Source organism: Setaria viridis, chromosome 1 (genome assembly GCF_005286985.2).
Source record: "Setaria viridis chromosome 1, Setaria_viridis_v4.0, whole genome shotgun sequence".
Taxonomy (NCBI): domain Eukaryota; kingdom Viridiplantae; phylum Streptophyta; class Magnoliopsida; order Poales; family Poaceae; genus Setaria; species Setaria viridis.
The window spans coordinates 40,670,577-40,697,047 of NC_048263.2; the positions used below are offsets into that span (position 1 = coordinate 40,670,577).

Below are 26,471 nucleotides of genomic sequence, written 5' to 3' on the forward strand. Positions count from 1 at the left end.
CTGCCCTCCCCCGTGGGCTCCGTTGCCGCAGCACCCCCCCACACCACCTCCACCACCGGGCCACGGCGTCGCGCCACCTCCCCTTCTCCCGCGGTGCCTTCCCATCATGGCGCCTCCCCTTCCGCGGGCATGGCGCGCCTCCTCCCCTCCCTCGCGGGCTCCACAGCCACGTGCAACGCTTCCCCTTCCACGCCGTGCCACGCCTCCCCCCTCATGCCACCTTTCCTGTCGCGACGCCTCCCGTGCCGCCTCTCCACCGCCAGGCCGCACCACGGGGCACGCCTCCTCCCCTCCTCTCCATCGCCGTGAGGCCGGCAGCCTCCTCCTCGAGCGTCGTCTCCTTCCCGCTGGTTGGTTTTTCTTTTTCTTTTTTTCTTTTTTTAAAGTAAATTCATCAAGGAAAATGGTAAGCATTGATCACTAGACAAACCTTAAATATGTATTGGATTATTAAATTTGATGATTCTCTATTATCATATATATATTTTATGTTCAAGGATATAAATGTTATATGATAGGGATTGTGGTATAAATCTAAACCAACAATTATAAATTTCTTCCATTATTTTGGACAATAATTGAAGTTGATTTTTGTGAAATAATGTATCTTGTCTAAGTTATCATTGAAATTGATGTTTGTGAAATAATCTATATTATTACAATTTTATTTGGATAGTTTTAGTTAACTATGGCAAGTGGAAGTGGTGGCGGTGGCTATGGAGGTGGCCATCGTGGTGGTGGCAGCAATGGAGGTGGCAAGGGACAATACATATTCGAGGAGCCTCCCACTCATCATCCAGGACTTCACTTCCCTAATGACGCCATTGATTTGCCAGCAGGCGATCGAAGGAACGGATCAATTCCTTCTTTTAATTGATTTTTTTTACTATACATGAATAATTTCTAAATTTACTTACATACAATGTAGCTTATCAACCCTAGTAGATGGCTCAAAGATGTTGTCGAAGCTATTGGTACTTCTCCTACAACACAAACTGAGGTTGTTGGTGAACCTCATTTTAAAAGAGTACATATCTCTTTTCAAGTACACATTCGAGAAACAGATTTCACCTCGATGTCACTAGGAGAAGCTACCCCGATGGTTTCAATTGCCGAATGGGGTCAAATAACACCAAATAGGGTAACTTTTGATAGGACCGTGGTGGAGGTCTCTCTAGAGCAGCTTAAGGATCATGGGTACTTTATGCCAGACTTTTCATATTTTCAAATAAAGCAGCTCGAGGAGGGAGAAAGTAATGTGATTGTGGCTACTGAGAGGCTTTGTTGGCTTAATCAACATGACATGGTATGGAACATTCTTTTATCATTCTTAACTTTAGTTATGTTACATCTTTTAACTTTCATCATGTTATTATCATCTTTTAGGATCTCTTTGGTACTACCAATGCAGCAGCAAGCTTTCGTGCTATTCTAGATCAAGTCTTGGATGTGTTGGATTTGACTTACATGGGTGGAAACCCGATATTCACCAGAGATTGGAAGTTCCAGGCTCATCTCACTTTCTATAGGCCACATCAGTTAATGTCTCCATTGTTCGAGATTTATAGTAGTGTATGTGACCATCCATGTGAAGCGAAGGAGAGTGCACTCATCCGTGTTGTAACTTATTTTGATGAAGTTCTAGACTGGATGATTGGAGACCTTAACTATGTTCCATATCTAAGGAACCGAGCTGGATTAGGCCCTGTTTGGCATGGCTCCAACTCTGGGTGGAGTTGCTCCACTCCAGAACTCTAGGTTCCAGTTGCTCCACTCCAGAACTCTAGGTGGAGCCAGCTCTGGGTGGAGTTGGAACTGTCTAGATGGGGTGTTTGGCTAGAAGAGTGCTCTCAGCTCCAAAAAAGACCGATTTCAATGTGGATTGCCATTGTTGCCCCCCAATTCTAGTCCCACTTGTCATCCTCTCTATCCCCATCTTATTCTTCCTCAGAAGGCGTGGCTGCCCCCAGCCACGACACACCGCTAGGGAAGAGCTAGGGCGTGAGGGAGGGGCCGGCGGCAGCAGGACCCGAGTGCAGCTTCCCAGGCAAGATGGGGGTGGCTGGTGGCCTCGAGGTAGCGTCGTCGACCTTGGGGGTGGGGAAGGCCTCCAGTTGGCGCCCTTGGCCTTGGGGATGACGGGCAACGTGCGGCCTGGCCGGTTCGGCCTCGCGATTGTGGGCGGTTGGCGTTGGGGGTCAGCGACCGGCAGCGGGGGTCGGGCGGCCGGCGGCGGTTGGGAGGAGCAACAGGAGGGGCCAGCCAACGGTATGTTGATGGGCGGCGGCGGGGGAGGAAGACGGCGGCCGGCGGCGGGGGTGGCGGCGGCCAAATAGGCGCCGGCGCAAGGAGAAAGAACATGCGCTCGGGAGGGAGTCACGGCACGGGGAGGAGGGCTCGGGAGAAAAGAAGCGAACCGTTTTTTTTAACCAGTGACATTGATGGGTAGTTACCCACCAACTCCACGAGAAGGTTAATATTGGGTGGTTTTGGAGCCGCAAAAGAGGTGCTCCAAAACTCCACCCTCATTTGCACTACAACTCCATGGAGTTGGCAGCTCCATGGAGTTTTGGAGCTGGAGTGTTTGGCTGGAAAATTGGATGGAGTTGCTGGAGTTCAGCTACAGAGCCATGCCAAACACGCCCTTAGTATGAAATATGTAACATACATGAATTTACCCCTACTCTTTTCTTATGGATTTGAACTTGTTCTCTCTAAGATCTTAAATATTGATATACGAACTTATACTATTGTCAGAACTGGTTATGTTGTATTGTGGCATGGATGTACCCCTACTCTTTCCATATTGATGTAGGAACTAGTTATGTAACTTTATTGCATATGCAGTGTTCTTTGAGTGTTGGATTTGAATGGGTTGATTGAGAACCACATTTTAAAAATTTGGTGCGAAAATGGTACAAAATTTTGGCGGGAACAACATTTTCAGAGGCAGGTGGTGCCATCCACCACCCCTAGAAAATAGTTTGCAGGTGCGGTCATGGCATCAGCCGCCCCCCTGAAGATATCATTTCCAGGGGCGGGTGACGGCGTCACCCACCCTGGAAAGAGCTTTACAGGGGCGGGCCCGTTACCCGCTCCTGCAAACAGCTATTTGTAGCTATGAAAGCTAGGAGCGGGTGGCGCGCCCGCCCCTGCAAATGCCATTTCAATCACTATTGGAAACTGTTTTTGTACTTTTGTAAAAAAAACATGGAGAGGCTTCCATTATCTGAGCGGCGGTAGGGGAGGTTTGAGCCCGCCCGCCCCCACCGCTAGATCGGGCCCTGCATCGATCTATCGGTCATAATACCACCAGCGGGAGGAGGAGGAGGGAGAGGGAGACCAATGCGTGCACATGCATGATACATCTGCGATGACCTACCCGGCTACCCGACCCCGAAAGGTGAGTTGCTCATTATCCGTACCCCGGCCGGCTGCATTCAAAGTCGGCCAAACCAAAGCAGAGCTCAAGATGAGGGCAACCAGTGACCAACCTGCAGTCAATTACCTGCAAACTAAACAGTAGTGCACCACCGGCCAAACTGATGTGTGTGCCCGGCCCCAGCCCACCCGGGCAATCTATCTCTCACCATGCTGCATGCCGTGCGTTATGCGTATGATGAGCACGCATCTCTTTCTCTCCATATATCTGCTAGTAGCTAGTAGTACAGATCTAGCGCGAAACTCCCTGCAGCTATCTAGTATATGCACACATAATGCTACCAACGTATATGTATACTTGTATATATGCATATATACATCTTTGCTGCCAAAAGCAAATTAAACTCGCTCCGCCATCTGCGTGCTGCGTGCTAGGCAATTGATGCGTGGTCCGATCCATCATATCTGCCTCCGGATTCATGCATATGGATCAAATTGGCAAGATGACGAGATGATCCTGCTGGTAAGAGATCAGAGGTGCATATGTCTCACACACAAAGATGGATGGATCAAACGAGATCATAGCGCGCACCCAGCTGCTTCTGATGCTCTATCGAACAAAGATGGATCCTACTGGTAAGAGATCAGAGGCACAAACAAAGATGGATGATGAAACAAGATCATAGCACCAAGCTGCTTCTGCTTCTCTGATGCTTCATTATCTCGATCACACCGACCAAAAACACATCATGTGAGATGAGTAAATGAACGGAAACTCATGTGTAAGCAATCATGCATGCATGCATGCATGCGTCGTCGTCGTTCGTACGTACCCACGAGCAGCTACTAGCATTGTTTGCATGCGCCCACACCTAGGTACGCTCCAAGGACCAGCCGTCCCCCCACACCCACAGACACTACACGCATATGTACAGTACAGGAGCTAGCAACGACTTTGCTGTCCCGCCATATCCGATCCATCAGAGATTCAGAGATGTCGCACCAATTCTATGTAATATACATGGGCCGCGCCGTGCGTACGTAAAAGTGTATCGCCACACAATAACGAAAAGCTTCAAGCTCAAACAGTGTAGTAGCCCACACAAGTCAATGTGGATACGGCTATACATACTACGCTTAAAGTGCACCGGCTGTATGTACTTATTAGAAGCTGAAAGGAGTAAGATATTGAAGGCAAGTTTAATTTCGTCGTTGTGCAATCCATTATTATTCAGAAAAGAGAGAAGAAGACATTTACTCACTAATACGGAGTATATCAAAACCACCTACCAGAAAATTCCTTTCAGAGGCTGTAAAGTCTGTGATACCAATGCAAGTGTTAGCACTGTTTTTGTTACACTCAAGCACGCACAAGTTTCCATATACATACTGGCAGCAAAAAAAAAACAAAAAGAAGGCGAAAAGAGATACACCTTTACCTCCCGAGCGCTAGCTCCAAGGTTGTTGATTCTTGTTTCTTGGTCTATTCTTGTTCAACAAAGGACAAACGGCCGCACACATATATGCATAATTAGCCGCAATCTTAGAACAACACAAAGTGGCATGGAGAGGTAGATGGATGGTCCAGCAGTGCAAGGACATACACTTGGACTACTACTGGAGTATGTCTGTATGTAGTAGGTACTCCACCATGCATCTAGAAGCGAGCAAGGGCAACCACATCGATCAGTATCATAGATATACGCCCCCAATCTATTTCCTTTAAGTTAATTATACGGCAGGACCACACCACTGCTCACATATGCCAAACATTCACGAGCTAATCTTTGCTATACTTGTTGCTTCAATTCGATCTATACACCAGCTGCTTGTTGCATCGCGGCACGCAACACAACATGGAGTGGTAATAATACACCAATTGCAATTGAGCTCATGATTCAAGGCTCTAGTGCATATGTGCAGCCAAAACCGCCACTGTTTTCTTTCATAATTTTTCGCAACATGCACGGGTCCTGAAACCAAGACAGCATTGGCAGAGAGGCGTGATAGTGTATCATGTTTCGAATAATCTCAGCAAACATGCATGCATAAAGATTGCTAATAAGTTACGACCATTCAGAGATACCCTGCAACGTGGCAGATTTTCCTAAGCAGCCACATGAACTAATTCGCATAGTTAAGTACTGCAACGATCTTTGAATACTGTGACTGCCTGGTCTATCAGATATGATGGAATCCTCTCCGCCTGTTTATTTGGGCCATTTTAATTAGTGCACTCCAAAAAAACAAATCATCACTCATAAAAACGAAATCAGTGCAAAGAAGCTGACAGGTCTCTGATGACAGGGAATCAGGGATGGTGGTATTATCAAATTTCAGTTAAAATCATGGCATATAAAACTTGTGATCGAGCTGATACTGGGTTTAATAATTTGTCATGCCTATCCAACACATGCTATAATGTTATCTGTACATCACAGCAGGCGATGAGGTCCTGGATGCAGATTAATTGTAGTCTTCATCGAGATAGCCCGGTCGGGCGAGAGGATCTGGATGCAGATCAGGTGGTGACATAAATCTGCAGTAACATATGCTTATTAGTACCTCAGTACAATGCCTACCTTGAGCTATGATTCTATGAACAGAATAGCTACATGTGCTGGGCTGAAAACCTACATGAACGTTGAACGTAGGTAGGTGATAACAGGCAGCCATTGTGATGAACTGACTCTATCTGCTATCTCTGCAAGAAGTAAGACGTGTACAATTTGGTAGCTGCTAAAGTAATGTCCCGAAGCTATAAACGGCATCAACCCAATGTCATACTCTCGCTGGCATAAACTTCATATGCTAGTGACAGACAATTAGCAGCAAAGTTCAGTTAGTACAAAGCTGTAAAATAGATTTATGCTAACACACAACACAGACTGAACAAATTCAGGCACCATGGGAGATATGTTGTTGGAATATTTAAAGTACACCCAAGCGGACCAACCACCCCCTCGTGTGTACCTGATGACCTGATCATGGGCGACACCATCGCAGCATCAGACATTAACTCTCGCTTGTTGAAGGTTCTATTTCCCGAGAAGCAGTCAAGGAAGAGAGGTCATGGGATACCGGTGCTGGACTGGACGCCTCGCCGGGGAGAGGAGCTGAAGCAGCGCGACCGTGGACGATTATCAGAGACGCCGACGAGGGGACTACCGGCGGGGAGAAGAGACGGCGGTTTAGCGCAGATCCGGCCCATAAGTTTGGCTTCAACAGCGATTTGGCCCAGGAGGCCTAAGAGGACGTGGCTGTTCAGCTCGTATTGTATTTGGGTCGATATGGGCCGAGAGAGAGGGGAAGCAGTCAGATGATGACTGGGCCGACAGCTGAGGCGATTTGTTTCCTTTCCACCCACACGGTGTGACCTACCGGCGTTGCTCACCTTCTAACCGCTCCTTCCGCCGCGCCATAGCAGCAAGCTGCCGCCACCGCGAGACATCACCGGAGAAGAATCTGAAGGTACGTAGGTCATCGTCTTTCTGACCTCTCAATCTAAATCTTCGTCTCCCCCGTGGCCCGATCTCACGATGAGCAAGGACCAGATTCCATTTCAGGTTCTCTATCTGTTGCCCTTGTCATCCGGTTTTCCGAATCCCGATGCTTCGAGTGCCTGATGCGCTTTCGCTTTCTTGCATTCTAGGATGGCCACCCTGAGGAACTTGAAGATCAAGACGTCGACGTGCAAGAGGATCGTCAAGGAGCTGCACTCGTACGAGAAGGAGGTGGAGAAGGAAGCGGCCAAGACCGCCGACACGAAGGAGAAGGGCGCCGATCCCTACGATCTCAAGCAGCAGGTGACAAGTCTTCTGAGCCTCAAAGCTTTCTTCCTTTACTCGACCAAGATATTGACCTACCACTGTGACCCTGCCCTAGTCCTAGCGACACTGAGATCATACTATGTTGCGTTATTGAAGACTTACAATGCTTGTGACTGGTTGTAATCTAATACGTTCACAATGGTTCCTGTAGTAGCATTGTTGGCTGGCCTTTGAATGAGCATCTAGTTAGGTTAGTACTTCCGGTTGCTGTCTGATTATTGGTTTCAATTTAACTTTGGAAAAATGGCAAGGCTCATGAGTCAGAATTTTTGTGTCCTTCCACTCAGATTATAATGGAGTGTCATTGAAAATTATGTTTTGACCAATTTTTATGAGCATCTGATCCTGTTGATGCTGTAAGGATAGGAGGTTTTAATTAACTGTTGACTAAACGCATTGCTTTTTTTTCCTTTGTTCTTGGATTGGAAGGGACAAGATAATTCTATGTTCATCCCAGTCTATCTTTTTGTGGCCTAGAATTGAAATCTGGCATTGACTGGATTCCCACTTCTCAGATGCATTGCATTTGTCAGGCCACATGAAGCCGCTAAAGTGATTTTTCCCGTCTACATGTGACTTCGGACTGTGAATGGTCATTGTTGAAATTGTCTGATGGTCTGATCTCATAACAAACAAGTCACTGAAACTTGTTCTTCACCGCTGCAGGAGAATGTTTTAGCTGAGTCGAGGATGATGGTTCCAGACTGCCACAAGCGACTTGAGGCTGCTCTGGCAAACTTGAAAGCAACACTGGTACTCTAAAAATATCCATCTCCCTATCTAGAAATTGTGTGGCCTTGTCCATCCATTGCAACAATTGTTTTATTGCAGGCTGAACTGAAGGAGGCAAATGAACAAGGTGCTGAGATTGGAGAAGCTGAGAGTACTATCGCGGAGGTCGAAGCTGTGGTCAAGCCAACAGAAGAATGAATTCTGAACTCACAGTTGCTGAACTATTAGCAAGCATCCTCTTTGCTCGTGTTGAGACCTTGTGAGCTCGCTAGTAAGATGTGTTTGATGTAAACTCATGTACCAGTATCTTGACTTGGAAATTCTACAATTGGTCACGGAATTGTGTTTGCTGCTCTTATGTTGATATGTTCTACGCCATTGTGGTGAAGGCACCTTCTTTTGACCGAGCAGGAATGGCAGGGAAGGACCTACTGAGATTTTTGTATTATATTGAAAATGTAAAAAAAAAAGGAAAAGGAAGGTTGTGTATACATGGTCGTAGACCAAAGGGAAACCCAAATACACATGCTGTGAGAATTACTCGGCAATTTTCTGAAAGCATCTGCACTGATTGTGTTGCCCTTGAAGAAGTAGGGCAAGGTCTTTGAACGATCTCTTCCATTATTGACGAGAAAGAGTTATCAAGGATAAAGATGATACTGTTACGGTCGCTCCAACTAGTCTAACATGTGAAGGTGACAGCCCCGTCCTCTCTGAAGAGGGTGGAACCAAATCTGCAAATAGCACAATGTTTCACCTACATGCGCATGGCAAATAACACAAGAGTAGTCATCAAAGAATGTTCTTCAATAAGTATCTTGGGTTCACCTCAACAAAGATCTCTACATCCATTTGAAGAGGGGTGACCTATGAGATACCAATGACTGACAACAAGATCTCCACCTCCATTTGAAGAGGGGAGACATGTGATGCTTCTGTTCAATTCTCACTAGAAGATTAAATCTGCATGTAAGAAAAAAAAGGCGAAAAACAAGGGTACCCACCACCATGTGCAGCACGCACATCAGAGTCAGAACTGTTGGTTAAACTTTGGTTAATTTGCATAGATAAAAATTATATACATCGTACTGCTGTACAATTTTCTATCATGTGTGTGTTGTTTGGGAGGATATAACTACTTGTAGTTTCCTGTTAGAACGAAAAGGAACCAAAACTTTACAAAAATGCCTCTCTGATCAACCGTGCAAATACTCGTGATGACAACCGGCTCAAGACATCGGGTAGGATCTTCGATGAGATGCCTGGCAACACAGGAAGAAGTTCTTGGACTACAGACACCATGTTTACGTCCTGCCAACGACAAAAATGATCAGAAACCTTTAACATCCATTCATTGTTGATACACAAAAATAAAAAGGCAGAGCTTAGCATGCATACCCCACTCACGGTTGGAGTTGCAGTCCCAGATGTTAGGAACTTCACAACCTTCTCGACATTGTTCAAGATGACTCTGTCTTCCTCTGTGATTGTTGGAAGCAACGCTCTGGCCCTAACAGGAACCATGCTAAAAACAGGGGTCGCGTTTCCTATCCCGAAAGATGCAGCAATCTGTATTAATTGCTCCCTTGAAATGGCATCAATGGCTTTGACGATCTGCAATGCAGAGAATAATAAGGCTTTATATGTTAGAAGTTTTTTTAAGCACGTCTCTCCACATCTAGTAAATTAAATGTGCCAAATACAAGTCCCGGTCCTTGCTGTTGTAACTTTCAACACGAGAGCTCACCTCATCAAGAATGAACTCCCGAAAGAAGTTCCCCCTCTCAGAGAGTAGAAAAGCAAGAGCTGCACGAGCTTTAACTGGCTGCTCAGGCTGGGCTATGGCCATTGGAAATACAGGAACCAAACTGGTGCTAGGTTGAGCTCCTATATCAGCCAGCTCAGCCATGTTTCCCTTCAAGTTCTCCCCACCCCCGCTCTTTGCTGCACGAATAAAATTCTCGAAAGCTTGCATAACATCAATGAACCTTTCTGCATCGAAAACACCAGTTTTGCCGTATATTGTGTAACGCAAGGCACTCCTTAGCCGTGGTGATTCATCTGTTAGTAGCCTCTGATATTATCAAATAAAACCACATATTAGCAATACAGAATCTTAAACCAAACTTCCATTAGAACATCTATGTTCCTCCTTCATGTGTTTCTTTGATAAAAAAAAAAGAGGAAAATTTTAGTTGCAATTGCAACAGTGTCCATGTATAGAGTAGAAGCATATGGGGAGGATGTACAGGTTGAATCAAAGGTTGAATGCTGACCTGAGCAATATATGGGTATGCTTCATCCACAATGGCGAATTCAGGATCTCCCACCAAAGCTATACCTTCTAATACTCCAATGGCTCTAATAATCAAAGCAAAATACGGAGGTATCCTGAATGGATAATCAAAAGTAATCTGTGCTAGATCCGCTGCCAATTCTTGAAAGTTAATATTCTTGGCACCGCCTCCTTCAAGTGCCTGATCAAAAACCTTGGCCAGTACAGGCAAGATTGGATCCAAGTTAACTCCCTCAGGGATGAAACCAAGCTTCACAAAGTCCTTGACAATTGCATCATAATCACGATGAATAAGGTGAGCAATTGCTTCAATCATTCCATACTTCTGATCATCTGTCAGTTTTGTTACAAGCCCTACAAAGGAAAATAATATAATTTCATTGGTTTTCATGAGCACAAAAATTGGAAAGAGAAACATAGCAAAAGTAGGCTGATAGAAAAGCTAATGAAACAATTAATTATGTTTTAAATTCAGTCAGCAGAGTTCTTGCTAAAAAGGAATACAAACAGGCTATTAGATGATACTGAAAAGGAGGTTTGCACTTGTCATGTTTTAATCTAGTGTGTGCGGTGGTAGTTAGTAATGCAGGGTTACAGAAACTGCTCGAGTGCATGTGAGTGATTGTACGAATAGTAAAGCATAGCCATCTACACCACAGATTGGGTAGATGTATGGAACATTTGTTTACAATTTTATTACAGACAATGAAAATAGCATAGCTTTTTTAGTGGCAAAATAGCATAGATGGACATGAGAGTCATCTGTGGATTTTCTAACAAGTTGACTTACCAAAATCAAGAATAGCCAGCTTTCCATCAGGTGTTCTAATCATATTGCCTGGATGTGGATCAGCATGGAAGAATCCAGTATCAAGCAACTGCAAATAACAATAATATAACATGAAAGGCGACTCGAGCAAATAATATGATTGACAAACTAACCTGGGAATAGTATGAATAAGATCTACAAAAAATGATTGACAAACTAACCTGTTTCAGGTAGCATATGACTCCAACACTGACCAATGACCCAACATCATCCTCTGTACTTTGTGAAAGCTTCTCTCCCTCTATCCATTGTGTGGTAAGAACTTTCCTAGATGTGTACTTATCGTAAGTCTTTGGGACAACAACCTGAAATTATCGTTGAATAAATTGTAAATTCACAAGTGAACAGATTGACAGTGAAATTAACATGTACATGATGTATTCAGTAACACTATAAAGTTACAAACCATATTGTTACATGACATGACCTCCTAGAAGGCAAATACAAAGCAATTACCTGTGGCAGATCTTCTTTCATCATTTCAGCAAAGTAGGCGCCATTTTCCCCTTCATTTACATAATCAAGTTCTTCAAAAAATCGAGCAGCCCACTCATCTACCAGGCCAACAACATCAATGGAGACCTGACAGCATTCGGCAGTGTTTCAGTTCATATTAACAAAGGTAATCTCCACCTATAGTTCTCAAGTAGATGAAAATCTATACCTGTGGAAATCTCCTGAGTACCAAACCCAAGTTTCTAATGATGAATAAATCGATGGTGACAGTCTCAAGTACAAATGGTCTCTGCACTTTGACAGCTACCAATTCTCCGGTTTCTTTCAAGCGTCCTTTATATACCTGTCCCAAAGATGCTGCAAGACAATGCATAAGACAAGTTTAATCCAGGAATAACAATTAGCAGCACAAAGAGGATGCATAGTTCTTTAGTGTAATTACCTGCAGCAATTGGGGAGGGGGATAACTCAGAGTAGATTGCTTGCCAAGGCTGACCAAGTTCTTCTTCCAGAAGAGCCATTGCTATATCATCTGGGAATGAAGGAACCTTGACATAGCAGTAGAAAGCCCAATTAGCAAATAGGTATGTGTTACATGTCGTAGCAAGGGAAATATAATGAATTTAAAAATAGAAATATTTACCTTATCACATAATTTCTGCAACTCAGTCATCGCTGCAGGTGACAGAATATCTGGCCGTATACTTAGCGCTTGTCCAAGCTTGATGTAAGCAGGACCCAGAGATGTCACAATTTCCCTCAGTTCAATAGCACGAGCTACTTCATTCTATGGATGAACATTTGACGGCAACAGAAGAATATATAATGATTAGCAAACGCATTTACATGGTTTTAGGGAAGGCAAACGCAGCTGCAGGAGTATGATAGCTACCTCCTTGAGTTTCTTGTTAATAAGATCGGATATGAGATGTGAGATGAAACCACCAGCAACAGACAGCAACTGCACAACTCGAGTGGCGACAGCCCTTGGACGCTTACCCCAGTAGGCTGATATGATTTCTGGGCTATACACAAGTGGCAGCCCCTCATTGTTGCCCGCAGTCTCTACCTTGAACCAAGAAGGAAGAAAAAACAACAGAATTCAGTAACAACCTACTGTGTAGTGTGTACTAATTTTTTGCTGGAAGTGATTCTGTTCTGTGATTGGGTAAAGACAAGAGCACTCTGTGTGAGAGGTTAATGGAAGTGGATCAAGGGGGTTGCAGTTTGGACCTCGACGAGGCGAAGGCGGACATTGTCGTCGGCGAACTGCTCGTCGCGGAGGTTCTGGCCGCGGAGGCCACGCATGAGCGTGGCGAGCTGCTCGTCCTGCTCCATCTGCTTGCGCACGCGCTGGATCTCCTTGGACACCCCACCGAACCTCTGCGCCATTCACAGGCAAACATGTCAGCAAGGTCACAGCGCCAACAGTAAGGGGGCAAAGCAGCAACGCTGGAGTGGCTCGAACTTACGGTGTTGGAGAGATCATTACGGGTCCTGGGGCGAGAGGAGGAGGTGGAGGTGGACGGCTTCGGCTCCGTGGCGACCGCGCGGACCCGGGGGAGCTGCTGTCCTCGGCGTCGGCGTCGACCCGGGAGCGCCGGGAGGTGCGCGACGCGACCGAAGCCGCCGCAGTGCAGGAGATGCGGCGCCGCCGCCGCGGCCTCCATGCTTAGCGCGCGGAAGGCCCCGGGAACCTGGCCGGCGCGTCTCTCGTGGGGTGGTGTGAAGCGAAGCCGGCGTGGCAGGCGTGGAGGGTGTGGGGCGCGGGGGATGCAACCAAGAAGGTAAACAAATTGCGAAGTGGTGGTTGGGGAAGAAGAAGAATTGGGGCCGGTCGGTCAATCGGTGGTGGGAGCGGAGGCAGCAGGGCACTCAGCGCCGTGGGGTGGGGCGGCTGGCTGGCGCGCGGCCACGATGGCCTGCGCTTGTGGTTGGCGCGCGCGCTCCCTTCCCTGCGGCATGAGGCCCGCGTGTGCGGGGAGTGCGGGAGCGCATGGGCGGCGCACAGAGGCCGTGCCGGACGATGATCGCGTGGACCTGTCGACGACGACGACCCCACCGTGAGACGAGAGTGAGTGGGCTCACGCTCGCGATGTGTCCGCGTCCCATTCGGACGTTCAGATCTCCAACCACAAGCTACCAGCTGCATTGCCTGTTGATCGATAGCATTCGCCGAGTGGATGAGAGACCGCCAATTCAACAGCAGCTGACGATAGCTGCAGGATCAAACACAGTTACTCGTCAGAAACGCAATTTTTTTGCTTCATTGATGTGGGGTTGGAACTGTTCCAGATGAGAACACTGCAAATCTGTCGAGCCCGTGATGCCGAGCAAATTTTGTTTCCTGGGTGAACAGTTTGCCTGATAGCAGATGGCAGGCTCTACGGTGAGTTTGCTTTTGTCGCCATCACCCGTTCAAGAGTGCTGGACACTTCCGTAAAAAAAACAGAGAGAGAGTGGTGGACACAAACATTCAGTCTCACAACTAAACAGGAATAGAATGCGAACCATTTGCTTGCGCCTCTTAACACGCCTTAATAAAACTATAAAATGATATTTTCTCTATTTAATAATTATACATGAGCACGGGAAAAGGTAGCCCTTTTTTAATTTTTACAAATAAAATTGATACTGATACATGCTACTTAAACACAACAACATGGAAAATAACCACTTCTACAACAACAGTGCTACAAGTACATTTACAAACATCGGAGAGACGGACACCACAGCTTCTCTCGTGCCTAGGCTCAACAGACTGAATTGAATGCACACCACAGCAACTCCAAACCTCACGAAAGAAAAATCCCTTGTGCTGAACAACAATTCTCACGTCTCATCGTGTTTTCGCACTGGATGTCCCATTCTTTCCTATCGCTCGTTGTCTTGCACGCTCCATCTTCCGTTTACGCCATTCTTCAAGGGCTGGAGATGTTCGCAAAACATCATCAGGTTGGACAAGTTCACAGGAAGAGCAAGGGGGAGAAAAATCTGCACAGCTGCTCTAGCAAAGCAGTAACACCACTTACAAATCACTCTATTCAGGAACTGCAAACTGCATTCTGCTGTGCATACATGGAAATAAAGTTTATTTCCCAGTTCCCACATATGCTGACTTTAGAGCTGACAACACTACCATTTCATTGTTTTTCTGTTCTATCTGTGTGCTATCTAACTGTATCATTACATGTTCAATTTAGTTGATTCTACCTACATCTGGTCTTCTGTTACAGGGAGGATATTCTTAAAACACAAAACAAAACAACGGGCAATTGATTACAGCTGCCCTGATATGCATCACACCATCACTGAGTTGTAAATACTTCTAGAAATATTTCAACAAGATGTCCAAGAAAAATATATTTCGACAAGATAAGGAGCATCTTTTTTTTTTTGTCAAACCAGTGGGAAACAACAGGATAAATTATTTCCACAAGCGAAGAAGTTGTAGAATCTGTCAGCCTTGATCATGTATTCATCTAAAAATTGTGGGGCACAAATTGACTGTAGTATGGCATCATGACAAAGATTATGATGCTTTAGCCATAGGTTCAAATTATCTGTGGTTTATTCTCATTAATGCATCATCTTTATCAAATCCTATCACACATATTACAGAAAATAAATAAATTGATCCAATTATGATTGCCCCTAAATCTGAAGTAAAAGACTGAGCAGTGGGTGAAAGAAAACCTTTTTGGCTGCTGCCATCATTCCCCGCCCTCAAATCTTTCAGCCTATTTGATAAATCAACAGCAGCAGTTTGCTTAGGATCTTGTGTTGCCATGCCATGCTCACCATAAGCTTCTTGCTCAATTTCCTTCACCTATGTAACAATCAATGAGAATTGTCAAAAATAAAGTTTTCTATGCAGCAACATGGTGTGCATCCCCGTTTATTTCTCAAATCAATATAAACAAAGTGCATGGAAACATACTCTTCTAATCAAATCCACAGGTTCCATAGCACGACGCAACTCTTCAGATTCCCATATATACCGAAGCTGAGCTGCAGAATAGCAATAGTAGGACCCAGTATTTAGGCTGAATTGAGTTATCAAAGAATAGAAGTGAAGTCCACAGCCTTAGTATGAATAGAATTTTCCAAGAAGGAGCCATGGCAAAAATCTAAGACTTATATACTGAAACAGACAAAACAAAGCAGCGAGATAGCTTCAACGATGGAGCAGTTGAGCAGAGAACGCTAACACAGGGTGATGGATAACCTTAACAGCTTCATTTTTGGAGCAAGCACAATCTTAGGTTCATCCCAGGTGCTCACAACCGCAAGATGGATCAACACATCCTGTGCCGAGCTGTAATCAGAAGTTCGCACCCCACTTTTAATTCTAAGAAAATCCTGAACTTTGCTAGATTTAGTTCGCTAATCACAACCCTACTAAATTGGGACCAAACCAAACACATCTGTCAATCCAAACAACCAAACCAAAATCACAAATCTGGGGAGAATACGAGCAGGGCAGGTTATCACGGTAGCATACCAGAATCGAACTGGTCGCCGCCTGCGATGCGCGTCCAAGACGAGAAGTAGTTGTGAAGGAGGAGGGCAGCAACGAGGAGGTTAAAGGCGCACACGGCGATGGTGACGTTCTTGTACGACAGCCTCGAGGCCGCCGTCCCCGCTCTCCAATTAGGCTGGCCGTCCATCCCCTCGACGGCGCCGCCGTAGAGCTCACCGGAGAAGACGAGGAAAAAACGCCGACGAGCAACCAGCCAGGGCGAGCCGGATCCGCTGCAGGCTGCAGCGGCCTAACCACTCCAGCAGCCCAGCCCATATCATCTGAACCGTCCGCCTCCTCATCCAACGGACCAGATTAGCTGTATCGTAACGACTGCGGCTGGCACGGAAATGGGCTTGGCCCAGTAATGGAGTGGAGTTGGGCCACGGATTGGGAGATCCCGACGCCCCCAAAGGCCCCACCCTACCTTCTCCCTTTCTCTCTCTCTCTCGCCGTCGTCGTCGTCGCCACCACCACTTGGCCCCCTCGTCGCCGCCTCCTCCGACCACCACCACCGTCCACCGGCGACAAGGACAACGACGATGCAGTCGGCGGCGTGGAGGCGTCACCTCCTCGACCACCACCTCTCCCCTTCCACCTCGGCCGCCATCGCTGCCTTCAGATCCGCCTCCCAGCCTGGGCTCACTCCCCAAGGTAGCTACCATTTCCCTCGCACGCGTGCCCCTCCGGATAGATCTTAGGGGCGGTTTCCTTTCAGGGCTGTGTGGAGCGGATGGCGCGAGGTGCATGTCGTCCGCGAGGGCGCCGGCGGTCGAGGGGTCGGGGTATCTCGTCCGCAAGGGCACCGGAGGGAGGTCTTCTGTGAGGTGAAGAATCAACTCCTTTTTCCCCCAATTGATTCTGCTTGAATTGAACGGCCACAAGTGTTGCGGCAGTGTACCTGGGTCTGTCCTTCGGGGCGATTTAGTCTATTTTGAGTGAGATGGAGCTAATGTTGTGATCTGTTTGAACTGCCAAAGATAGATGGAGTGGCTAGACATGACCTTTCTGATGCTCACATTCAGATCGTGTAGTTCATGTTGCCACACTTGGCAATGTATGTATCAAACTGAGTTAGTTGATTGATTGGTGCGGTACCTGTTGTTTGAGACATGCTGACCATTAACTTTGCCTGATCTGAAACATAGTGATGACTTTCTAATACGTAACCTGGAAATTTCTGAGGTAAAGTTGTCGAAGCTTGTGGTGGTATATATGAAAACGTTAGATGATCTAGGAGTGTTGCTTGCTGATTTAGTACACTTTTTTGGTTAATTCTTTCTTTGCAATTGTTTGGTTGCTAAAAAATTATGGCTTTATCTTGATGGACTATGTCATGAAGCAACGTTGCTGCCCCTTTTAGCATTTTGATTTTCAACTGCTTTGCTAGCTTTATCTCTCGAGTTGTGAAATGGTTTAGTGGACCTTAACATCGTTTGGTTGGGTTTTGCACAGAATCTGAACACTTGCAACATAGCCTGAGCTGATTTTCATATTCTGCAATGCTACAGTACCATTCATATTCCTGTGCACAGCAATGTGATAAAAACATGAAAATAGTAGGTTAGAGTGCATGTGTGCACTGCTGATATTTCTTGGTCGAGCATGATTGCTCCATCCTCGCATCCCTTATATCTGCAGGCAAACATTAGAAATTTCCAATCATACTTTAAAGTTGCCTTTAATCATGTACCGTATCGTGGTTTGTAATGAGCATAATATTTGGCCTTTGCAGTGGAATTGTAGCTACTGTGTTTGGAGCTACTGGGTTCCTTGGACGCTATCTTGTGCAACAACTTGGTGAGATGATAATACTATTATGCTATATAAATTGGTTCATGAATAGGGTTACTCAAGTGTCAAATTTTATTCAGCCAAGATGGGATCTCAAGTGCTTGTCCCGTTCAGAGGCTCTGAGGATTCTCACCGCCACCTGAAGATTATGGGTGACTTGGGTCAGGTAAAAGAGTAAACAAGTAGATTTAGCAATTAATATGTTTTCAGTATATTCATTTTTCATCCTCTTGACTTATGGCAGATTGTGCCGATGAAATACAATCCAAGAGATGTTGATTCAATTAAGGCTGTTATGGCCAAGTCAAATGTGGTTGTTAACCTCATAGGTTTGTTTTACTTGAGACCCATATTGTATCCAGCTTTTGATGAGTAAATCTTATTCTGGCTTTGTTAACTCCATTTCAACAGGACGAGAGTATGAAACAAGGAACTACAGCTTCGAAGAAGTAAACCATCATATGGCTGGGCAACTTGCAATGGTATGCCCTTCTATTTTTCTTCCTGTTGCAGATGTGCTATCCAAGTATGTTGGCTAAGAAAAAAGTATGTAGGCTGTTTTTGCAAGGGCCGTTGAAAATTAGGACCCCAGCCATATTGAAAAACTTCGAGTCCTTGGCTTCCTTGCTCTGGCTCACTTATGTTGATCACATCATCATAGATGAGAACCAATCTCCTCAGTTAAGCACATGACTAATAAGTTATTGGTGCTTGGCAGGAGTACATAACTCGTGGTTGTTGATATTTCTTAGTTGACTGAGGCAAGCTTGCATTGCGCCCACCGCCCATATCTAGGTCATTTAGCATGATCCTAGTCAAAGATATGGTAGCTTTCTATTCTGACATTGGGTAACTGTAGCTGGCCATTTGGTTAATATCAACTATTCTATCTTGTATTTTTCTTCATTTCTGTAAAGATTGAAAGGGCCCAACTTCTTTGTTTAAGGTAGAGGATGTTGCTTTATTTTTTGTATAATGTCCGTTTGAGAGTATCTCTGCTCCCACTGATTCCTTGTTGTTCCATTACTTTGGGGCCATATTAGCAGTCTCTAGTATGGATATAACCACTGTTTGTGTACAAGTTTAGCCCTCAGGAACATCCTGATTCCTGATGGCATAATTTCATCAAGCTGCTAACTATTTATGCTGCATAAAAATTAGAAATTATCTTATTATCTGTGGTACTTTTTTTATAAAGGTATATGTGGTACTTTGTTTGCAATATGAGAATTGAACTCGTGTCAATAATGTGGTGCCTGGCTAGTAACCTGACGCTCTCGATTCTACACAGATTGCTAAGGAGCATGGGGGTATCATGAGATTTATCCAGGTTTCTTGCCTAGGGGCATCACCCTCTTCTGAATCTAAAATGTTGAGGGCAAAAGCTGCAGGAGAGGAATCGATCTTGAAAGAATTTCCTGAGGTGATCACCTTTTTCTCAACTTTCGTAGCACAACAGGGGATGAGAGATCTTGTTTCAGAACCATCCAAAGGCCAAAGTCAGTAGTAAATAATATCCTTTTCTATAAGCATTGAGTTTAACTGAAATTTTGTTTCTGTCAATCAACAGGCTACGATCATGAGGCCTGCAACCATGATTGGCACAGAAGATCGAATTTTGAACAGATGGGCACAATTTGCGAAGAATTGGGGTTTCCTCCCGCTTGTTGGTGGTGGATCTTCAAAGTAATTGAGTTTACCTGTTGACTGTTACCATAATGTCTGACCTGAAAATTAGTTTAGGGCATGAAATGACCCACATGTAAATTTACCTGGATGCTACCCTTTTGCAGGATTCAGCCTGTTTATGTAATAGATGTTGCTGCTGCTATTGTAAACTCCCTCAAGGATGATGGCACTAGCATGGGAAAGATATACGAACTCGGGGGACCTGAAATTTACACCGTCCATGAACTGGTAATTTTTATTTGAATCTTTATTGTGCCAATGAATAATTTTAAATGTGCATATGAGAAGTAAAAGGAGATGTGATTATGATTGGGTGCAGGCTGAGCTGATGTATGAGACAATCCGTGAATGGCCACGATATGTCAATGTTCCACTTCCTGTTGCAAGGGTATGATTTAGTTACCAGCACATGTTGAACCAGAAAACTGGGCATTTGGTACACTCTCCACTTGACCTGTGTGGTTCTGAAATGCAGGCTATTGCTTCGCCAAGGGAAATGTTGCTGAACAAAGTGCCATTTCCCCTGCCAACCCCTTCCATTTTCAACCTAGATCAGATCAACGCATTCTCTGTGGACAACCTCGTGTCTGAAGATGGTGAGGATCTCATCTAAAGCCGAGTAATATCCAATTCCACTTCATTCACTGCACCCTGCTCATATTTTACCAACACATTTTGCAGCTCTCACTTTCGAAGACCTTGGCATCATGCCTCAGAAGCTGAAGGGGTACCCTGTGGAGTACCTCTTGTCTTACCGGAAGGGCGGGCCGGCTTTTGGTTCAACCGTGAGCGAGAAGATGAGGAGCTCCGAGATGTAGCCTCCTCCCGTTCATGAAGACGCTGTAGATTTATAATCATTTAGTTGCAGAGATGCATTGTTGTGTTTGTTGTCCGGCCATCTGTCGCGGCCGCAGCTGCTCCAGCCGGCTGCCTCACCAGCGGGCAGGACCCAAATTCCGTGCTCGGGCTCCTGCTCCTTGTTTGTTTACATCAATAAGAAGAACGCTCAGATGTTTTTTGTCTAATTTTTGAGTCGGATGCAACAAGTGAAGAGAGGAATCGTTCCAACGATGACACATGATTGTGGGAGGTGTCGAGCATAATGTAATCCGTTATTCTGAATACATGGCCCATCCTTTCCAAGTGTTTTGTTCTGCCTGCGCGTGGAATATTTGTTTTCCAAGTTGGAGAAGGCCCTGCCGCTGCTCTCTTCACGTACGGTCCAGATACGCGATACGCGTTCTTGGCAAGCAGACTCCGCGCGTTGCTCGTCTCCCGGCTGTGAATCTTCGTCGCATAGAGTGGTGCGCTGCGTTGACAAAATTCTGCAGCGCTGCAAAATCTGGTCTGGATTTAAGGTCTCCATGGACTAGGACCTAGCAAGTAATATTGGAGTTTCCATTTGTCAGATGAAATGGCAACTAAAGTATAGTGCCCTCTGCTCTGAGCCTGAGGGTCCTGTTCTGTAATGCAAGGAGGAAACGCACATGACCAGAAATCTTGTCCCAATATAAATAATTGGAATGGACACGGCAACATGCGCCTATCACGGGGAGATGGATGCGCCACCACCCACACCCGTTGGAGCAAGACAATTCACATGGATCATCCAATCACGCAGCGATCACATCCATCTGCGATCGCCCCGGCCCCCTTGGGGGTTCTGGTTTCTGGAGCCATCAGTCACGGCGCCACTGAATTTGGCGACGGCGACGTGCGCCTCGCCTTTTAACCGCTGGTTAGGCCGTGCTGCGTTGAGGCCCTCGTGGAGCTCCTGTCGAATTGAATTGATTTGATTTGATGCAACAACGAACTCTAATTCTACTGCTGCCTCACATCCTGACTCCTGAGCGTAAGGTATCCATGCATGCACGATGAAAGTGGTGCGAATATTTTTTTATGAAACAGGAGGTGTTTGCACCCTACTGGTTATATATTATTAAAAGTAGAAACAGGTACATAATGTCAAAGAAAGCAAATCAGAAAAGAAAGGGGGAAAATTACAGGGTTTCTAGCCATTGGACAATAGAAGAGAAATATTTCTTCTTCGCTCATGGATAACCATAGCGAATTCTTGCTTGAAGAAGTCTTTAGTTGAAGCCAAGTCAATCTGCTGCTGCTGCCTGAAGATATTATCCGTTCGTTTGTCCAACCGAAAGGGTTCAGACACTCAAATGGATAGCTCGTATCTGAATCCGAACGTTTAATATCCATACCGTATCCGAATCCGAATACTCAAAGTTGAATATTTAATATGCGAATAGGACGAATATCATTATTCGACTCATCTTGACACTATTCGTACCAACCGGTCATGAAAGTTAGTGGAAGTGGTATTCGATCCGAGAAAAAAAAAAACTATTTGTAATCGTATCCTTGTATATCCGTTCGTATCTGATCCATCTTCATCTCCCTACATGCACGTCTGAACTACATCTCCTATTCATTGTTCATGTGTACTACCGGAAAGAAATTTGTGCTTGCGTATTTTCGGATGATGTATGTATGTTGCAGAATGCAGAGGATGAGAGGAACCTAGGTGGATTGCAAGTACGTGCGTGCTGTGTGGAACTCACATGCAGCAGGAGTATCAGATTCAAGCATGGCTAGGGTTTCTTTATTCTTGTACAGCACATGGTACAGGGTATACAATGCAGGGGACAGCTCAAGTTAAAAGCCACCGTCGTGTTATTACAAAATAAGGTGCACGGTGGCGCCGTGGTGCACCGTGTTCTCCTAGTTTAATCTCGCAATCATGCATGCTCTTGGACATCGAGGATGTGTGTTGTACCCTACGACCAAGGCACTACTAGCTTATAGCATCTCGGTTGTTAGATTATCTTTCGTTTTTTCAAAGTGCCGAGCATGATTCTGGGATTTGATTCAACTGTGTACGTGTTTATTTATTCATGCCCAGGGTGTCATTCAGCCGTATAGATTAGGGAGAAGTAGCTGATTGCACACACCTGTTCATTCGTTGTTTTGAAGATCATCGATTATCGTCTAGGCAAATTAGTCAAAATCCATGAGAACCTTTTGCATTTTTTCCTCGAATATGCAGGGGAGTCGTGTATCATTTTATTGAAAAAGAAATGTTTCCCTCTGTTCTAAATTGTAGATTGTTTTGGTATTTTTCATAACTTTTGATATACACCTATATCTAAATACATAGTAAAATTTACTAATCTAAAAATATCAAAGCGACCTATAATTTGAAACTTTGGGACGGAGGGAGTACATTGTTCATTGATAAAAAAAAAATATAGCAATAGCTGAATGATGATGCGCAATGTCTCTCAGCAATAGACAACCGGCTATTAGATTATGGCAATTAGAAAAAATCCTTCGTTGTACTAACGACGCACTTGCGCCGGGCTATGCTACAGCAACCAAATCATTAGCTGACAAACGCATGCAGATCAAGGGAGGGGAACCAAGCCTTCAGAGGTGCAGATCCTGCGGAGAAGAGACAAGCCATTGATGGAGGATTTGACCCTTCCCTTCTCCCAACGCGTTTACTTGCTCCTCATGGCTCATGCCCTCCTCCCTCTTTAATTTGTTTTTTTTTTCTCGTTTTCTTCTGCACGAGTACATCTGATCCTTGTGCTCCTGTACCTTGCCGCTTTGTTAATTCTCACAAGTGACCTTTTCGCAGTGACACGATATGCTTCTCTGTGGAGCAAGTACTGCACTCACTTTTGAGCTCGCTTTTCATCACCTCAATTCACTTGCACTGGCGGCTTCGTCAGTTTACCCGTTTAGAAAGTAATCCTTGACGCAATCTTCTTCTTCTCAGCTTCAGATGCAAAACTTCTCCCTTTGCTTTCCTTGGAAAAGCACATGATGGGTACGTTTTATGTTGAGCGATACAAGTACAAGGTTTTTGGGGTCGTGTGTCTTCAGCATTCCTTTTTTTAAAAAAAAAACTTTCCGAGATGGACGTCCTATCTTTAAAAAAGAGATATGATGTGCACAGCAAAATAATGGAAACAGCTTGACGCTGAAGACGATTTTTTTTTCTGCAAAGATCGTACGAAGACGGTTAGTCACATGGACTGTAACGTATTTAATTCATGCTTTGCATGAGCATTGAATGAATGACCGTACCGCTCGCCGTAACTTGATCCGGTTGACGCTGGTAAACAATCTGGAGTCCTGGTGCGTACGTAAACAAAGGTGTGGAGTTCAACGACTCATTCCTACCACACGCCCAAACGTGGTAGATTAGGTATGACACCACTCTTGAGCAATCGGAGTATGTTTAGCATAAGGGCAATCACAATGGAGAGGAAAAGTGGTTTTTATATACCTATATGGCCCGACTCATCATTGTGGGAGTAGTCTTTATAGTGATCCATAGCTTATGGGTACCCATAAGCGTATAGTCCACCCATAAGAATAAAATAATATAATCTCTCTCCTCTTCCATCTGTCTAGATAAATTTTTTATGTGCTAATAGGTACAGGCTTAAAGCCCATCCATGGCTCACCATTGTGTGCATAGAAATAGGCATAAAGACTATTAACATGGGATCCACGTATAAAAACCACTTAGTCTTTATACATTGCTCATGCCCAGATTTCATCTCGTTGAGTTCGGCATTCGAATGCCGGACTACCCACATTGTTAGGCATGAAATCATAAGAGTTTAAGAAAGTGCCTGTCTCATGGTCACTGATAGAAGTTCGTCACGACTCACGAGTGCTTCCTTTTCTATCTGTTTTTTGATAAGGGATTTGTTATGTTGCGAATTTTATCTGATTAGTTATTTGTATCACATTTTTGTTCCCGGACTATATGTAATATGTTCATGTCGTAAATCATAGTCATAATGTGGATGTCTTGTAGAAAATCGTGTTTCAACCATAACTGCTACTCTCTCCGTTTCAAAATGCAGGTCGTTTGGACTTTTGTAGATACTTTATTATGTATCCAGACAATATTTAAGTGCATAGCAACATCTATATATAAGAGCTAAAACAATCTACATTTTGGAACATAGGTACTTGGGATGACTAAGTAGAACAATTTTGATGATATGCAAAATTTGAGCCCTGCTGAGCTTTAGATTACACGGGAGAATTACCCCCCGAATACTTAACGACCAAGCAAGGCTATCATCAACAATCAAAGCCCACCGGCCGCACGTCAAACTCACTCACTAGCCGGTGAATGGAAGAGCCGTTCTCACGGGGTACTTGTAACCAGCACACCTGTTTCCCTTTCCCTTTCGTTGTTCCTTGGAAGCACACACCACCACCAACACACCCAGCCTTGTCCCGTTCCAACAATTCATGGGGGACAACCAAGATCACGAGGGGACGTGGGAGCCACCACATCACGCAGCAAGAGTTGCCGTTTCTGCCGCCAGCCCGCCACCTTTTGTTTGTCAACACAAGCCAAGGTCCCAAGGCCTAGTTTCGTCATTGTGGCCTGGTTTGCCAATAAAAAAAATTAAAAGAACACAGCAACGAGCAGCCGCTGACCTTTTAAGAACGCGGCACCGACCAGGTAAGCAGGGGAGGATATCCCCAAAGTGCCCTCGTGCCTCCAGGAATGCGTTGTGTGGTGATCCTTCCCGGCACGGCGGAATCACGAGGCCGTGGTGCCCCACCGCTCACCGACACCGTGGGCCCCACGCGGGGGGAGCCGACCGTGAGGTCAGCAAACGGCCTTGGGGCGGTGGACGGCTGGAGCTGGACGACGCCGCCGCTCCTGTCGCGGGGTCCACCCACTGGAGGGTAGTACAGGAAGGACCGAAGGTGCAGCCCCAGTTTTCCGTTTTCGGTTGGGCCAATGAGCCGGCACCACGTCGGATGTTAGAAAAATTCTCACCGGGGTTCCTGCTGTCGGATCCGGGCTTTGCTTGGTTTGGCTTCGTTTGCCCGGGTCCGCTGCACGACAAGTCAGCTAGCTGCATATCATATGTAGGGATGGCAGTCGGACCCATGGTGCGGGTTAGGAGGTTTGACACCCGATGGGTGCACACGTGGGTGCGAAATTCCATCCGTGAGTGTAGATCTGACCTGACCTGCATTAAGATGGGTTGGGTGTGGGTGTGAATAGGATCATTATAATAAGGTATATCCTAGTTCACCTTATGACGCATTACCTTTTATACCATGAATTCGGCGTAGCGCAACCGCTAGACTACACAGTCACTCACTTGGTCATCGATCTATGATTTGCCTAGGGAACTATGGATGGCTGGAGATAGAGGTTGTTACTTGGAGGTTTTATGTTGGTTGAATGGGCAGTGTGCTAGTCTTATGTTGTCTCTATTTAATTTTTTATTTGCTTATTAGTATTGAGACGTTGAATGTTCGGAACTTGTAATAAGATGACTATTATAGTACTGTACTGTACTCAAAGATGAAAATTTGGCTTCTTGGACTATTCTTTTTTTTGACTGAGATGATCTTATCATTATATATTGCTTGATATCGTGTGATTATATTGATATATATTGTATATTGCACCCGCGGGCAACCCGAAACCCGAGGGCGACCCACGGGTGCGGGTGCGGGTGTGACATTTCACCCGCGAGTCTATCCGAGGGTGGGTATGACCAAGCGTTGCGGGTCTTATTGAGGGCAAGTTTTTACTCCACCCACACCTCACCCACCCATTGCCATCCCTAACCGTCTACCCACCGGGTACATCATGTGATGTGTACATGTATCGTTGTACCGAATTCCTTTAGAGCCGGTCTACGGTCACTATCAAATTCGAAATACTTGGTCCAATTTTGTTTCTTTGACAGCTAGTAGTTACAATTTTTGTTGATGATCGTGATTCCGATAGCCAGCGTATGAAATGTAGAGCTACAAATCCTCTTACATGCAGATAGTTAGCGGGATACACCTAGGACAATAAAGGAACGTAACTCGAGGTGCATCGCTACATGGCCCTATATACGCATAAAAAGATTGTTCATATAT

General features: G+C 45.3%; 4 protein-coding genes across 6 annotated transcripts; 2 read left to right on the forward strand and 2 right to left on the reverse strand.

The window, feature by feature from the left end:
- Positions 1-6,434: 6,434 nt before the first annotated feature.
- Positions 6,435-8,299, forward strand: LOC117841561 (tubulin-folding cofactor A). 2 transcript variants are annotated; one of them, XM_072290373.1, is made up of 4 exons: positions 6,435-6,852; positions 7,034-7,187; positions 7,878-7,964; positions 8,043-8,299. In XM_072290373.1, exons 2-4 carry the CDS (start codon positions 7,035-7,037, stop codon positions 8,139-8,141), a joined length of 339 nt encoding a protein of 112 aa, XP_072146474.1. In that variant the 5' UTR covers positions 6,435-6,852; position 7,034; the 3' UTR covers positions 8,142-8,299. The 2 variants fall into 2 exon arrangements, with proteins under 2 accessions (XP_072146474.1, XP_034577871.1); XM_034721980.2 differs by lacking the exon at positions 6,435-6,852 and having other exon boundaries at positions 6,975-7,187.
- A 683-nt stretch (positions 8,300-8,982) lies between these two features.
- On the reverse strand, positions 8,983-13,270 carry LOC117841558 (uncharacterized). The gene is made up of 13 exons (XM_034721976.2): positions 12,997-13,270; positions 12,758-12,907; positions 12,417-12,593; positions 12,168-12,311; positions 11,967-12,072; positions 11,733-11,881; positions 11,525-11,650; positions 11,230-11,373; positions 11,030-11,117; positions 10,220-10,593; positions 9,691-10,017; positions 9,342-9,557; positions 8,983-9,254 (listed from the first exon to the last, which is right to left on the reverse strand). The coding sequence occupies exons 1-13, from the start codon at positions 13,192-13,194 to the stop codon at positions 9,120-9,122; spliced, it is 2,334 nt and encodes a 777-aa protein (XP_034577867.1). The 5' UTR covers positions 13,195-13,270; the 3' UTR covers positions 8,983-9,119.
- Positions 13,271-14,065: 795 nt separating this feature from the next.
- On the reverse strand, positions 14,066-16,326 carry LOC117841560 (uncharacterized). 2 transcript variants are annotated; one of them, XM_034721979.2, is made up of 4 exons: positions 16,029-16,311; positions 15,465-15,535; positions 15,221-15,353; positions 14,066-14,452 (listed from the first exon to the last, which is right to left on the reverse strand). In XM_034721979.2, the coding sequence occupies exons 1-4, from the start codon at positions 16,192-16,194 to the stop codon at positions 14,364-14,366; spliced, it is 459 nt and encodes a 152-aa protein (XP_034577870.1). In that variant the 5' UTR covers positions 16,195-16,311; the 3' UTR covers positions 14,066-14,363. The 2 variants fall into 2 exon arrangements, with proteins under 2 accessions (XP_034577870.1, XP_034577869.1); XM_034721978.2 differs by having other exon boundaries at positions 14,389-14,526; positions 16,029-16,326.
- Positions 16,327-16,459: 133 nt separating this feature from the next.
- On the forward strand, positions 16,460-20,672 carry LOC117841559 (NADH dehydrogenase [ubiquinone] 1 alpha subcomplex subunit 9, mitochondrial). The gene is made up of 12 exons (XM_034721977.2): positions 16,460-16,700; positions 16,765-16,873; positions 17,782-17,846; positions 17,921-18,006; positions 18,085-18,169; positions 18,252-18,322; positions 19,132-19,263; positions 19,411-19,526; positions 19,634-19,757; positions 19,849-19,917; positions 20,005-20,125; positions 20,211-20,672. The coding sequence occupies exons 1-12, from the start codon at positions 16,589-16,591 to the stop codon at positions 20,345-20,347; spliced, it is 1,227 nt and encodes a 408-aa protein (XP_034577868.1). The 5' UTR covers positions 16,460-16,588; the 3' UTR covers positions 20,348-20,672.
- Positions 20,673-26,471: the final 5,799 nt, after the last annotated feature.

Bases quoted from the DNA above. Each gene is read 5' to 3' on its own strand.
- LOC117841561 (XM_072290373.1), top strand. From the start codon at position 7,035: ATGGCCACCCTGAGGAACTTGAAGATCAAGACGTCGACGTGCAAGAGG. The intron at 7,188-7,877 runs GTGACAAGTCTT...TCACCGCTGCAG, and splicing joins CCTACGATCTCAAGCAGCAG to GAGAATGTTTTAGCTGAGTC. The intron at 7,965-8,042 runs GTACTCTAAAAA...GTTTTATTGCAG, and splicing joins CAAACTTGAAAGCAACACTG to GCTGAACTGAAGGAGGCAAA.
- LOC117841558 (XM_034721976.2), bottom strand. From the start codon at position 13,194: ATGGAGGCCGCGGCGGCGGCGCCGCATCTCCTGCACTGCGGCGGCTTC. The intron at 12,594-12,757 runs GTCCAAACTGCA...TCTTGGTTCAAG, and splicing joins TCCGCCTTCGCCTCGTCGAG to GTAGAGACTGCGGGCAACAA. The intron at 11,374-11,524 runs GTAATTGCTTTG...CGATAATTTCAG, and splicing joins TGAAAGAAGATCTGCCACAG to GTTGTTGTCCCAAAGACTTA.
- LOC117841560 (XM_034721978.2), bottom strand. From the start codon at position 16,194: ATGGACGGCCAGCCTAATTGGAGAGCGGGGACGGCGGCCTCGAGGCTG. The intron at 15,354-15,464 runs GTATGTTTCCAT...ATTGTTACATAG, and splicing joins CTGTGGATTTGATTAGAAGA to GTGAAGGAAATTGAGCAAGA. The intron at 14,527-15,220 runs GTTTTCTTTCAC...TTGCTAGAGCAG, and splicing joins TGATGGCAGCAGCCAAAAAG to CTGTGCAGATTTTTCTCCCC.
- LOC117841559 (XM_034721977.2), top strand. From the start codon at position 16,589: ATGCAGTCGGCGGCGTGGAGGCGTCACCTCCTCGACCACCACCTCTCC. The intron at 16,874-17,781 runs GTGAAGAATCAA...TGGCCTTTGCAG, and splicing joins GGAGGGAGGTCTTCTGTGAG to TGGAATTGTAGCTACTGTGT. The intron at 19,527-19,633 runs GTAATTGAGTTT...ACCCTTTTGCAG, and splicing joins GTTGGTGGTGGATCTTCAAA to GATTCAGCCTGTTTATGTAA.